The 15,000-nt window shown below is 43.6% G+C and overlaps 1 protein-coding gene across 1 annotated transcript in view; it reads left to right on the top strand.

The window, feature by feature from the left end:
• The window catches only part of LOC311117187 (ATP-binding cassette sub-family C member 9-like), a gene marked incomplete at its 3' end in the record, with an annotated part of 81,837 nt that overhangs the window by 12,386 nt on the left and 54,451 nt on the right, over nucleotides 1-15,000 (top strand). Inside the window, exons 2-8 of the mRNA XM_084192167.1 lie at nucleotides 4,935-5,109; nucleotides 9,733-9,874; nucleotides 10,795-10,916; nucleotides 11,154-11,320; nucleotides 11,562-11,697; nucleotides 11,879-11,985; nucleotides 13,531-13,716. Coding sequence (XP_084048293.1) covers nucleotides 4,959-5,109; nucleotides 9,733-9,874; nucleotides 10,795-10,916; nucleotides 11,154-11,320; nucleotides 11,562-11,697; nucleotides 11,879-11,985; nucleotides 13,531-13,716 — 1,011 coding nt within the window. The remainder of the gene's footprint in view (nucleotides 1-4,934; nucleotides 5,110-9,732; nucleotides 9,875-10,794; nucleotides 10,917-11,153; nucleotides 11,321-11,561; nucleotides 11,698-11,878; nucleotides 11,986-13,530; nucleotides 13,717-15,000) is intronic.

Below are 15,000 nucleotides of genomic sequence, written 5' to 3'. Positions count from 1 at the left end.
GATTTGTCATCAATAACTTGAATGAATCAATGAAGTGCAGAGTGCAGACAGAGAGCAGTCGATGCAGAGAGCAGACGAAGTCACACAGGCCCTGAGGACAGAGAAGAATAGAGTACCACTGCTGCACAAACCCAACTATGTGAGCAGATATTACAATGACCAGACAAACATTTACATTACATTTACATTTTAGGCATTTAGCAGACACTCTTATCCAGAGCGACTTACAGTTAGTGAGTGCATACATTTTTTATTTTTTTTACAAACCTACAGTTAACTGCCAAAATAAAGGAAACACCAACATAGTATCTTAATAGGGCATTGGGCTACCACGAGCCGCCAGAACAGCTTCAATGCGCCTTGGCATAGATTCTACAATTCTTCCACGAGAAATTCCACAATTTGTTGTTTTGTTGATGGTGGTGTCTGAGGCGCCACTCCAGAATCTCCCGTAAGTGTTCAATTGGGTTGAGATCTGGTGACTGACACACACACAAACACTAACACACACACACTCTTTAAACCCCCTATGCTCCTGTGAGACCCCTCTTTCAAAGTCACTGAGATTTATTTTTTATGCATGACTCTAAGCATGATGGGATGTTAATTGCTTAATTAACTCAGAAACCACACCTGTGTGGAAGCATCCCACATTTACTGTGTTTAGTGTTTCCTTTATTTTGGCAGTTACCTGTATATGTATGCATACAGTGTACTGTAGGTGGAGAATAATTTTGAGGCTGCAGAAGCTATAGGAGATACATGCTGTACACACACACACAGAGACACCAGAGGAGGATGGTGGGAGAAGCGATAGGAGGACGCGCTCATTGTAATGGCGTAAATGGAACGGAGTCAAACACGTTGTTTCCATGTGTTTGATACCATTCCATTGATTCCATTCCAGCTATTACAAGGAGCCTGTCCTCCTATAGCTCCTCCCACCAGCCTCCTCTGACACCCCCCAGACACTCTTATCCAGAGCGCATTACAGTTAGTGAGTGCATACATTTTTTGTTTTTATCATACTGGCCCCCCCTTGGGAATCGAACCCACAACCCTGCCGTTGCAATGGCCATGCTCTACCAACTGAGCTACACAAAGATGTGTATATGGTGCCATTCACCACCAGAGATCAAAGCCAAATCAAAGATGAATCACAAACGGCAGCCAGCGCCCATTCGATGAATCTCCTGCACTACTTTTTAAAAGCTTTATGAAAAGATCACCTATTGGGAGTGAGCAGAACTTTCTAATAACGACCTAATAGTTCACACAGGGGTTTCTACCTGATCCAGACAAATTGATACTGACACACCATCAAAACAAAGCAAAACATGCTCAAAGATCCTAAATCCTTCTATTAAGATGGATAACAGACTATAATCTCTCTGGGGGGAATGCAGAATATCTTTCTTTGAAGTCAGATAAAAAACGTTCAGAGATCAAGCCAACGTGTATCTCTTAATCTTCCTTAAAAACCAGAGGAGCTTTCATTCAAACAAACAGGGGTAGAGGGTCTCTCTCTCACACACACACACACACACACACACACACACACACACACACACACACACACACACACACACACACACACACACACACACCAACATGCACACACACACACACACACACACACACACCAACATGCACACACACTCACACACACACACACACAAACACACACCAACACACATACACACACACAGTATCAGAGTCCCTTCCGGGGCTAAGAGGAGGAGTTAAAATAGAACATGTTCCCAGAGTGTGAGTTTTATGGAGTTCTCAGGCTACTGAAGTGGTGTGTGTGTGTGTGTGTGTGTGTGTGTGTGTGTGTGTGTGTGATTGAGTGTGTGTGTGTGTGTGTGTGTGTGTGTTTGTGTGTGAGAGAGAGAAAGAGGGAACAGCTGAGGCCAGCAGGATGGTTGGCACTGATTCAGTCATGAGGGTACAGAGAGGGTCAGTAGCCTACATGAGGGTAAAGGGAGTTATGGTGCGTGTGTGCGCGTGTGTGTCAGGGTTGGTTATGTTTCCACTCGCCGCTGCAGAAATATGTATTAAATGTTTAAGTACAGTATTTCTATTGGTTAGTTCAGTCAGGTGTCAATAAGGTGTTATGTCACTGGCTACGCGTGCAGATATGGGGAGATCCACAGATACCCTAATGAAATCATTCCCTGGTCTACTGCTGGAGAAAAAGACGGTTAGACCAAGATGACATTTGCTTGGGCCGACACTGATTTTGAAGTCGCAGGGTTCCCTCATCACGTGACCATGAGCAACCATTTCATGTCCGCTACCTGTGTGTGTGTGTGTGTGTGTGTGTGTGTGTGTGTGTGTGTCAGAATCAGGTTTCCGTTTAATTAGCATAGCAGTCATAACACATTACTGTCAGTGCCCAGGGTAAGACATGGTCATCTATAATAATTTAATAACACTGTTATAACGAAGCATTATGGAAAGGCACATCATGGCAACTGGCATAATACTGAATAGCGATGAACAATAGGCCTATGCTGGAGACAGCGAGCAAGTGTCTACTCAATCAATAATCTTAATCAGGAGAAGTCAGTCATTCATTGATGAGGAAACATGGCCACTGTGTAGCCGAGTGAAGGCTATTACATAATTAACCTTAACACTGTAGCTTACATCTGCATATTGTCACACTGATAACGCAACGACCTCAATCTTTGCTGCTGTTGGTTGATTTATGTCTATCGGCGTAATGGGCGCGTGATCTATCCATCATTTATTACCAATATACGTTTTATTTGACATTAACGAGAACAGAACTGTCTGAAACGTTTATCTAGATAATTTGGGTAAAACAGCGGAATAAAACACAACCGTTAAGTGATCGCTCCCGCGGTTTTTGAGGTGACCTAAATAACGTGATTTGCTTTTACGCACTCCTCTGTCTGAGTGCTATTTCTGCACAAAGCCACGTCTATCCACCTTGTAGGAGTGGACGCAATAATCATACGATGCTGCTACTGATGATGCGAGCGCACTTCTAATGGAATGAATGAGTTTGCTTCAGAACGGCAGCGTCCTCCATTGCATAATTTCACAAATCTCACCAGCATAAAACCAATGACCGGACAACACAAGACATCCCACAACAGGACGCGTTTAAAAAACTGACTGAACACAGCGGAGCCGTAGATAGGGTAAGTGATGCCGATAGCCTACTTACTGCATACATGGCCTCAGAAAGCCTAATATTTATTTAATTTTAGTCGGTCTGATGATAATATTCACACATTGTCATGTCACATGATGTGTACCCCTTGTCATCTGTAAAGAGCGCACCTCGAGATCTGAAACCGTTCCAAATTATAGAATGATTAGTATAGAAAACGAAGGTTTTTGCCTACAAGAATTGCACGTTCCTAAAGGCAATGACAAGTGCTTACTTCACATATAGGTCTGATTCATCGTTGTAACTGCTGACGGCATACATCTGTAGGCTACTGGTTCATTGGCCGTAACAATAGAATTGTAGCCTAGAGTTCAGTTGTAGGCTAGCCTTTCCAAGGTCCTCCCATGTCCTTAGGAGACATGTCAATTCCAAGTCTCAACAATATGGACACATCGTATTTACAGTTTGTGTCTTCCTAAAAATATGTAAATATTTACTGAAGCCTTTGCCTAAAAAATGTAACCCTCTTCAAAATATGAATGTGTTTTTATAAAACCGCACCCTTATGTTATGCCTACCATTCCTACACATGTACCTTATCCCACCACATGGTTGTTGGTGGAACCTAGCTGCAGGGACGTTTGCCTCGCCAGACTTGGTCAAGTTTTGATTTGCCTAGCCAGACTTGGTCAAGTTTTGATTTGCCTAGCCAGACTTGGTCAAGTTTTGAAATCCGATAGGGGGGAGCAGTTTGGCCAGCTGATGCGCGAAAGGCTAAAAATAATCACCTCCAATATACGCTGTGTGGTTACTGTCTCCAAAAAACCAAACAACGTGAATGAAACCGCGTCAATAACGACACTTCTCTGAGGTAAGCTACATTGATCTATTATTAGTCTGTTATGGCCGTGTATGCTATGTTGTGCATGTGTTCAGCTACAGGGTCATATAACTCATAGGAGAGGTCTGAAAACGACGCTTCTTGTGAGTGGTGTTGAGTTCTTTTCAGAATAACTGTCGGAAAACCACTTTCCAGCTTCAATTGGACAACTACTTGTATAATATGCAGTTTGTATAATATAGCCCTATATAAATATTAGGCCTATGCACTTTAACATCGTTTGGCAACATTTGTTTGTTTAATTATTTCATGTGATTGGCTACATTATTTTGACTGTTATTCAGATATGGCTGAAATAAGACGAGCAGTTGTTGGATGTCAGTAATGCTTCTCTAGAATAAACCTCAACGTTCTCTATCCTCAGACTAGATCATTCCTTATCAAGGTGTACCGTTGTTTCATGTCTTGAAAAACAGAATAAAGCAGAGGTATATTTGTGTAGTAAGATATTCCAGTTTGACAGTGTTGAGCCTTGCATAATTGGTGTAGGCAGGTGAATAACAGTGCAGTGTTGTTACTGTCAGTGTTGTCAACCATGTCAACAGAGGTTAGTGAGGTCTCTGGAGTCAAGGACAGGCATTAACACAAATTGCATTACAAAAAGTAAAGTCTTGGGAAATAGTATAATGATTATTGATCCATGTAAAAGCTCTAAGCAGGTGTCTCTATATTGAAAGCACGTATCCGTTGGCTAATGTTATTTGAATCATAAAAGCACTTTAGTCTTACTAATGTATCCTGTGTTTTATAAAGAGCATTAAGGCTAGACCTCTTTCATTGTTTACTTCTCCATTGTCCAGCCACTAGACTAGCTGGTGCTCTTGACTTGACTGACAGTTTTGCTGACCATTCATGACGCTCTGTTGTGCCTTGGACCCTCCCCCCCAGGCTTCTCTGGACCTATAAGGTGGCATGGCTGGCCTGTCGTTCTGTGGCAACAATGTGACCAAGAATGCCTACAGTGTGGATACGGGGATGTTGAACAATGGCTGCTTCGTGGACGCCCTCAACCTGGTCCCTCACGTCTTCCTGCTCTTCATCACCTTCCCCATCCTCTTCATCGGTACGTGGACCATGCATAGTCCTTTACCTTCATGATGTGTATGTGCGTGTGTGTGTGCGTGCGTGCACGTGTGACCAGCTTTAATCTTGTCACCTTTTCACCTAGAGATCACACAGAACACTGATCTCTAAAGGTTGAATAGAAACAGGGACAGAATGGATCAGAAGGGGACAGAATAGGTTCAGAAGGGGACAGAATGTATCAGAAAGGGACAGAATAGGTTCAGAAGGGGACAGAATGGATCAGAAGGAGACAGAATATGTTCAGAAGGGGACAGAATGGATCAGAAGGAGACAGAATAGGCTCAGAAGGGGACAGAATGTATCAGAATGGGACAGAATAGAATCAGAAGAGGACAGAATAGACTCAGAAGGGGACATAATAGCTTCAGAAGAAGACAGAATAGGTTTAGAAGGGGACAGAATAGCTTCAGAAGAGGACATAATAGGTTCAGAAGGGGACAGAATAGGGACAGAATGTGACAGAATAGCTTCAGAAGAAGACAGAATAGGTTCAGAAGGGGACAGAATAGACTCAGAAGGGGACAGAACAGGCTCAGAAGGGCACAGAATAGGTTCAGAAGGGGACACAATGGGATCAGAAGGGGACAGAATTGCTTTAGCTCTGATGGTCTGTGTTTGTGTTTGTGTGGGTGATTATGTGGGTGTGTGCGTGACAATCCCAAAGCAACATGATTCAAGGATGCCTTTGGTAACAGTCCTTTCATCCCCCACACATGCTTCACCAACAGAAAACAGTATTAAAATACTGCACTATATTACACATGCTTCACCAACAGGAAACAGTATTAAAATGCTGCACTATATTACACATGATTCACCGACAGGAAACAGTATTAAAATGCTGCACTATATTACACATGCTTCACCAACAGGAAACAGTATTAAAATGCTGCACTATATTACACATGCTTCACCAACAGGAAACAGTTTTAAAATGCTGCACTATATTACACATGCTTCACCAACAGGAAACAGTATTAAAATGTTGCACTATATTACACATGCTTCACCAACAGGAAACAGTATTAAAATGCTGCACTATATTACACATGCTTCACCAACAGAAAACAGTATTAAAATGCTGCACTATATTACACATGCTTCACCAACAGGAAACAGTATTAAAATGCTGCACTATATTACACATGCTTCACCAACAGGAAACAGTATTAAAATGCTGCACTATATTACACATGCTTCACCAACAGAAAACAGTATTAAAATGCTGCACTATATTACACATGCTTCACCAACAGGAAACAGTATTAAAATGCTGCACTATATTACACATGCTTCACCAACAGGAAACAGTATTAAAATGCTGCACTATATTACACATGCTTCACCAACAGGAACCAGTATTAAAATGCTGCACTATATTACACATGCTTCAACAACAGGAAACAGTATTAAAATGCTGCACTATATTACACATGCTTCAACAACAGGAAACAGTATTCCAAATGCTACACAATATTCAAGCTACTTGACATTCTTTCTAATCGTTCAGTCTCACCGTTCAGATAAACCCTTGAAGCAAGCAAAATGAGTATTGTCCACAGACTGGGTTTAATCAATTCCACTGTCTCAGACCCACAGTCCTGTGTAAAAGATAGGAAACTCTGTGTAAAGCCCTATGATTGATCTTGTGCCTGACAGTCAGCACTGGTCTGTATGTGTTCTTCATTGATCTGCTGGCTGTCAGTCTCATTCTCACCGGTCAACATAAAGTAGCTTTCCCCAGACCACAGAACAGCTGGTTAGACTCCTGGCCCTGGCCCAGCCTTTATCCAACTGAGGAGGACTGTGGGACTGTGGGATTGTGGTCTCTGAGTTGTTGTGGGGACTGTGAGAACACATATAAAAACACATTTTCTTGAAGAACAGGTCAGATGCAAAGTTTGGTAACAGAATGACGGCACCAACAGCACAAACTGTTATTCTGTTACCAAACTTTGCATCTGCACTGTTCTGCAAGTAAATGTGTTTTTGTAAAATGTTCAGTGGAAGTTGTCAAAAGTAGTCCTTGTGCATAGAGTTTGTTCAACTTGGCAATCATTGTTTTTTGTTTGACATACATTTAAAAGTGGGAAATCTGAGTCTCAGCATCACTCTCTTATCGTGGAATTTCCTAAATCACATCACTTTGGCTAGCTAACAGCTAACAGCTAACTTTATGTGGATAAATTAGCTTGGTAACTATCGCTGAATATTGATTGATTTTCTTGCCAGATGTAATAATATGCCATTTAGCAGACGCTTTTATCCAAAGCGACTTACAGTCATGTGTGCATACATTTTTACGTATGGGTTGTCGCGGGGATCGAACCCACTACCCTGGCATTACAAGCGCCATGCTCTACCAATTGAGCTACAGAGGACCACAGATGTAGTGATGAGCAGTAGACAGACAACTTCACCAGGATGATTTTAGACTCAAAATATAGGCTACTTGCCGATTTCAAGCTCTTTCCAAAAGCCTTCTCTGATGAAGCAAGCTAAATTACACACGTTGTTTGGTTAGCTAGCTAGCTACATGCCGATTGCCGAATCGATATGCTACCCTCACGTACTGTAGCCTATCTGAAATGACATTAGCTATGTTTACTAATGGTGAAAAGCATGGAGTTACTGGCTGTATAACTATAATATGGAGCTAAATGTGCACATTTTCTTTGCATGGAATAATCAAAAAAGAATAGATGATCCTATTGCAACCAAATTTAGTTGGTAACATTTAGTTGTCAATAGTTTTAGTGGAGCTGGGGTCCTCCCTGCCCCCCAGCAGACAAAGCCAACGTTCTGCACCTTACCGCGACGTTTACTGATAACAATCTATTGTTGTGTTGTTCTAAAAGGTCTACTCTGGGGAAACTGACTGAGTGTGGTTGTTGCTCATCTGTTTAATGGGAATGGCTCTGACTATCAGCCCAGTCCCTGAGGAAAATATTAATTGATGCTTCCTGGTCAAATCTTTGTGTGTGTGTGTGTGTGTGTGTGTGTGTGTGTGTGTGTGTGTGTGTGTGTGTGTGTGTGTGTGTTTTTCTGTGTGTGTGTGTGGTGATCAAGTCTTTTATGGATGCTTCCCAGGGGAGATGTCTAAGGGCATCACGCCTTCCATGAGTTGTTACTGTATCAAATCAACTCCCATACAATGACGCACTGTATGTTTGCGGAAACACTGAAACACTCTACAAGGATGGACAGCATTAAGCAAAACTATAAGCTGTAGTTGATTTCTATTTCTGTGTTACTGTATGTTCTGAATGTTTACTTTGACCATTAGTCTTAAAGATTTACAAACAGTTCAAGTTGATAGACTTAAAGGTTTACAAACAGTTCAAGTTAACCATTAGACTTAAAGGTTTACAAACAGTTGACCATTGAAGGCACTTGCCTGCATTATCCAAGAGTCACCAAGAATATCCATAGCTTTCATTGTTTGGCAGGAAAACCTTAATAATGCAGAGTGCTTTAAAATCAACTGCTGTGTTTATCTGTTTACTTGATCTGTTACTGATGACAGATTACATGACAACTAAAGTTATCAGTAATGTAATCCTTTTGATTACTCAAAATGAGTAACGTCATTACTTGGATTACTTATGGATTACTTTTGGATTACTTTTGTGAACCGTTACTACCCAACCCTGTGTGATTGCATATCCGTGCATGCGTTCTGATGCGTGTGTGCTTATGTTCATGCTTGCGTATGTGTTCTCCCCCCAGGCTGGGGCAGTCAGAGCTCTAAGGTTCAGATCCACCATAACACCTGGCTCCACTTCCCTCCCCCTAGGCTGGGGCAGTCAGAGCTCTAAGGTTCAGATCCACCATAACACCTGGCTCCACTTCCCTCCCCCTAGGCTGGGGCAGTCAGAGCTCTAAGGTTCAGATCCACCATAACACCTGGCTCCACTTCCCTCCCCCTAGGCTGGGGCAGTCAGAGCTCTAAGGTTCAGATCCACCATAACACCTGGCTCCACTTCCCTCCCGCTAGGCTGGGGCAGTCAGAGCTCTAAGGTTCAGATCCACCATAACACCTGGCTCCACTTCCCTCCCCCTAGGCTGGGGCAGTCAGAGCTCTAAGGTTCAGATCCACCATAACACCTGGCTCCACTTCCCTCCCCCTAGGCTGGGGCAGTCAGAGCTCTAAGGTTCAGATCCACCATAACACCTGGCTCCACTTCCCTCCCCCTAGGCTTGGGCAGTCAGAGCTCTAAGGTTCAGATCCACCATAACACCTGGCTCCACTTCCCTCCCCCTAGGCTGGGGCAGTCAGAGCTCTAAGGTTCAGATCCACCATAACACCTGGCTCCACTTCCCTCCCCCTAGGCTGGGGCAGTCAGAGCTCTAAGGTTCAGATCCACCATAACACCTGGCTCCACTTCCCTCCCGCTAGGCTGGGGCAGTCAGAGCTCTAAGGTTCAGATCCACCATAACACCTGGCTCCACTTCCCTCCCCCTAGGCTGGGGCAGTCAGAGCTCTAAGGTTCAGATCCACCATAACACCTGGCTCCACTTCCCTCCCCCTAGGCTGGGGCAGTCAGAGCTCTAAGGTTCAGATCCACCATAACACCTGGCTCCACTTCCCTCCCCCTAGGCTGGGGCAGTCAGAGCTCTAAGGTTCAGATCCACCATAACACCTGGCTCCACTTCCCTGGACACAACCTGCGCTGGATCCTCACATTCACTCTGCTGTTTGTCCACGTCTGTGAGATCGCTGAGGGGATCGTCTCCAACAAGTAAGAACCCCCTAAAACTACTTCCTGTTACCAAAGAAGTAGTCTACTGTGAAAAACGAAACATTAGTAGCTGGCCAGAAGCCAGTGTTCACATGAGATTTGGTTCTGGGTTGCTGAGATTATAAAAGAAGCGCTATTCCTCTCTGTCATTGTTGTACCCTAAAATGAACGGCTCCCAAGTTTCTGGTGCAGTGAACTATTGAATTTCCTTGCTTCCCTCGAGACCAATGTTTATAGAAAAATGAAACCAATGTCCCTCAAAATAACCCCACTCTCCAGTTGACCCAGACTGCAACCAATAAGATCCTCCAAAATGCTGCAGTAACACAAGCTATGATCAGAGCCATCGTCTGATGCATCACAAACCCTGCATCACTCCACGTTAAAACCTGTTGATTGCACAGCGTGCTTCTTTAGTGGCTGAAGCTAGCAGCTCCCTTCGGTGAACAGTTTCAGTGGGGTCGCCCAAAAATCTAGATTTATTTTATTTTTATATATATATATTTGTTTTTGGGGGGGGCAAAAAATTGAGTACAGATTATTGTATGGTACAATATACAAACGTTTTTGAGAAAGATCATTTGAAAAATAACATTCTATTGAGTAAATGTATTTATTGGTTTCTTTTCATTTGATAAGAAGGTTATTTGTTGATGTAAAAATAGAAATGTATCGCTTTTAAGGTTGTGGTGGATTTGTGGTGGGGTTGAGATAAATTATTGTGAAAAAGGAATGGGGTCCCCAGAAATTCTGCCGAAAAAGATGGGGTCCCCGCTGAACATTTTTGAATACCACTGGGTTAACTGTATGAGACTGAATACAGTTTATGTCAACGCATAAACCAGAGATACGTTATGCATATCAAACTGTCTTTGTTTCTTTGAATATTGATGGAATCTCCTGTCCCTCTGTCCTTTCAGACAGATGGACACCAATCACCTCCACCTCTTTATGCCAGCGTTTATGGGCTTCATAGCAGCCACTACATCTGTGGTGTACTACCACAACATAGAAACCTCTAACTTCCCCAAACTACTGCTGGGTGAGTCAAAATGATACCGTCAGTGCATTCATTACTCCAAATGAACAATTAGTGTTTAAGCAGTACTGAATTAGCCCCACTTTGCTGCAGTAGTTTAGAGACTATGGCAGATGGCCCAAACACAGTTAGCTACACATGAACCATTCTGCTGTACATAATCAAGTTTACTTGTAATAAATCTCTGGGTAAAGTAGTGCACTACTAAACCACTAACTGACCAATCTCCTCTTTCCTCAGCTCTGTTTGTCTACTGGGTTCTGGCGTTCATCACCAAGTCCATCAAGCTGTGGAAGTTTGCAGAGCACGATGTTGGAGTGCAGCACCTGAGGTTTTGTATCACAGCCCTGCTGGTCGTTCTGTACGGACTCCTCATGGCTGTAGAGATCAACGTCATTAGGGTCAGGGTGAGTTAGAACACTGGTGGTCTGACTGCTTCCTGGGTCAGGGGTCATAGAGGTTCTATATAAAGAGAGGAAGGAAGAGGAGGATGGGATGTGGTGTACTGATGTGATCTGATAGCAGATGCAGGGTCTTTATTTCAGCTCCTGTTGGCTTTTTACTTTTTTACCTTTTGCATGTGTGTGTCTTTCTCTGTCTTTGTGTATGTGTGTCCATCTCTGTCTGTGTGTCCTTGTGTTCGTGCAGAGGTATGTGTTCTTCGCCAACCCCCAGAAGGTAAAGCCTCCAGAGGACCTTCAGGATCTGGGTGTGAGGTTCCTCCAGCCCTTCGTCAACCTCCTCTCCAAGGCCACATACTGGTGGATGAACCCCCTGATTATAGGTTTGTTTCCTAGGTTCCTTCCTTCCAGGAGTTTTTCCTGGCCACTGTGCTTCCGCTTCTGCAATGATTGCTCTTTGGGGTTTAGGCCAGGTATCTGTAAAGTACTTTGTGACAACTGCTGATGTAAAAAGGACTTTGATTGATGTACAGTTATTTTGATGGATTGATGGCTTGATCACAGGAGCCCATAAAAGGCCCATTGAGCTGAAGAAGATAGGCAAGCTGCCCATCGCCATGAGAGCCCTCACCAACTACCTGAAGCTCAAAGATGCCTATGATGATCAGAGGGTGAGTGGAGGAAGGATGATGATTAGAGGGTGAGGGGAGGAGGGATGATGATCAGAGGGTGAGTGGAGGAGGGATGATTATCAGAGGGTGAGGGGAGGAGGGATGATGATCAGAGGGTGAGGGGAGGAGGGATGATGATCAGAGGGTGAGGGGAGGAGGGATGATGATCAGAGGGTGAGGGGAGGAGGGATGATGATCAGAGGGTGAGGGGAGGAGGGATGAAGATCAGAGGGTGAGGGGAGGAGGGATGATGATCAGAGGGTGAGGGGAGGAGGGATGATGATCAGAGGGTGAGGGGAGGAGGGATGATGATCAGAGGGTGAGGGGAGGAGGGATGATGATCAGAGGGTGAGGGGAGGAGGGAGTGACAGAGTTTAATACCCTACTTCTGACAGTGACATAACATTGAATGGCTCCCCAGTAATGCTGAGTGAATAACCAACATTTCGGTTATGTTCGGTTTTAAACAACTAATTGAGCGACATTGGTTCAATTATTTGAATTCCATTTGGTTCGTTATTTTTCTGTGAGCTCGATGTGCAGTTTCTGTAGAGATAAATCAGATCAAGCCTGAACTGTGAGATGTAGTAGGGAGTTGTAGTTTCCACGAGGCCAATATTCTACATAGTTTAGCGCAGAAAACATTGTAATTAACTACAATGACCATAATCCATTGCGCGCCCGCTTAACCTTGTCCGGTCTGTGCGGCACAGACATGGAGACTGAGAGAAGAGAAAACGCGATCAAGATGGATAGAAAGCAGTTAGCCTAGCATGATCTAGGTGACTGATAGTTGGTATTCAGCAGTCATAAAAGTATGCTTTACTTTTACTTTGAAGAACTACAAAATAGTGATTTTGTCAGACAGCATAGGCAGCAGCTCTATAGAGATGAGATGATGACTTGGAATGAAATAATAATGTCATCAAATAAAACAAATATTTTATTAAAGTAAAGTAAAGTGAATAAATGATGGTTAATAAGTGATAAGCAGTAATGGACAGTCACTACCATCATGGGACTTTTATTAATTGTTTTATTCTGTGTTGTTACAGCATTCAACCCACATAATGCATAGTGCATTTCATTTCGAAAAAATTATTGCAACCGGTTCGATTATTTTGTAATAATCGAACCGAAACCTCAAAAAGCACTAATCGCTCTGCACTAATCCCCAGTGCAGTGGCAAACCATTCAATGCATCACCCGTGCAGTGACAAACCATTCAATGCATCACCCGTGCAGTGACATACCTTTCGATGGATCCCTGCTTTGATTTAATTACAACATTCTGATCAGATTCCCTACTGCTAAAACTTTGTGTGTTAGATCTTAGATATATTACACTTATCCTATACACATGTGCAACCCCAGTATAGGTTTGAATACATTTCCAAAGACTGTCCATTATAGAATAGTCTCGCGAACCAGACTCCATAATCAGGTAGTCTCATCTTCACTCTGAGATTAAGGTTCATTGTAGTGGAACCCTCCTGTGTAGTTGTAACCCTTCCGTCCCCATCCCTGTCCCCTGTCCCCTTCCAGCAGAATACCGAGGACCATGAGAAATCTCAGTCCATCTGGCGCTCTATGTACCGGGCGTTTGGCAGACCCATCCTCCTCAGCAGTACCTTCCGTTACCTGGCTGATCTGCTGGGCTTCGCCGGGCCGCTCTGCATCTCTGGCATCGTCAAACACCTCAACACCGAGCCCGTCAAGGGAGGGAGTGTGGTATGTATGTGGCTGAAGTTGACAGGACTGCATAATAACATAACTGCCTCATCAAAGTTGGACACCGTGTTTATTGCGCCACCATAATTACTGTTCCCATCGGCCCATAACTCTGCTCCTGGTACCATAATTACTGTTCCCATCGGCCCATAACTCTGCTCCTGGTACCATAATTACTGTTCCCATCGGCCCATAACTCTGCTCCTGGTACCATAATTACTGTTCCCATCGGCCCATAACTCTGCTCCTGGTATTATATATACAGTGGGGAAAAAAAGTATTTAATCAGCCACCAATTGTGCAAGTTCTCACACTTAAAAAGATGAGAGAGGCCTGTAATTTTCATCATAGGTACACGTCAACTATGACAGACAAATTGAGAAGAAAAAAAATCCAGAAAATCACATTGTAGGATTTTTTATGAATTTATTTGCAAATTATGGTGGAAAATAAGTATTTGGTCACCTACAAACAAGCAAGATTTCTGGCTCTCACAGACCTGTAACTTCTTCTTTAAGAGGCTCCTCTGTCCTCCACTCGTTACCTGTATTAATGGCACCTGTTTGAACTTGTTATCAGTATAAAAGACACCTGTCCACAACCTCAAACAGTTACACTCCAAACTCCACTATGGCCAAGACCAAAGAGCTGTCAAAGGACACCAGAAACAAAATTGTAGACCAGCACCAGGCTGGGAAGACTGAATCTGCAATAGGTAAGCAGCTTGGTTTGAAGAAATCAACTGTGGGAGCAATTATTAGGAAATGGAAGACATACAAGACCACTGATAATCTCCCTCGATCTGGGGCTCCACGCAAGATCTCACCCCGTGGGGTCAAAATGATCACAAGAACGAAGAGCAAAAATCCCAGAACCACACGGGGGACCTAGTGAATGACCTGCAGAGAGCTGGGACCAAAGTAACAAAGCCTACCAACAGTAACACACTACGCCGCCAGGGACTCAAATCCTGCAGTGCCAGACGTGTCCCCCTGCTTAAGCCAGTACATGTCCAGGCCCGTCTGAAGTTTGCTACAGCGCATTTGGATGATCCAGAAGAGGATTGGGAGAATGTCATGGTCAGATGAAACCAAAATATAACTTTTTGGTAAAAACTCAACTTGTCGTGTTTGGAGGACAAAGAATGCTGAGTTGCATCCAAAGAACACCATACCTACTGTGAAGCATGGGGGTGGAAACATCATGCTTTGGGGCTGTTTTTCTGCAAAGGGACCAGGACGACTGATCCGTGTAAAGGAAAGAATAAATGGGGCCATGTATCGT

The sequence above is a fragment of the Coregonus lavaretus genome (genome assembly GCF_964263955.1).
Source record: "Coregonus lavaretus genome assembly, contig: HAP1_SCAFFOLD_1958, whole genome shotgun sequence".
NCBI lineage: Eukaryota > Metazoa > Chordata > Actinopteri > Salmoniformes > Salmonidae > Coregonus > Coregonus lavaretus.
Note: the sequence above shows the minus strand (reverse complement) of the source record. Positions and strands in the feature narration are given on the sequence as shown.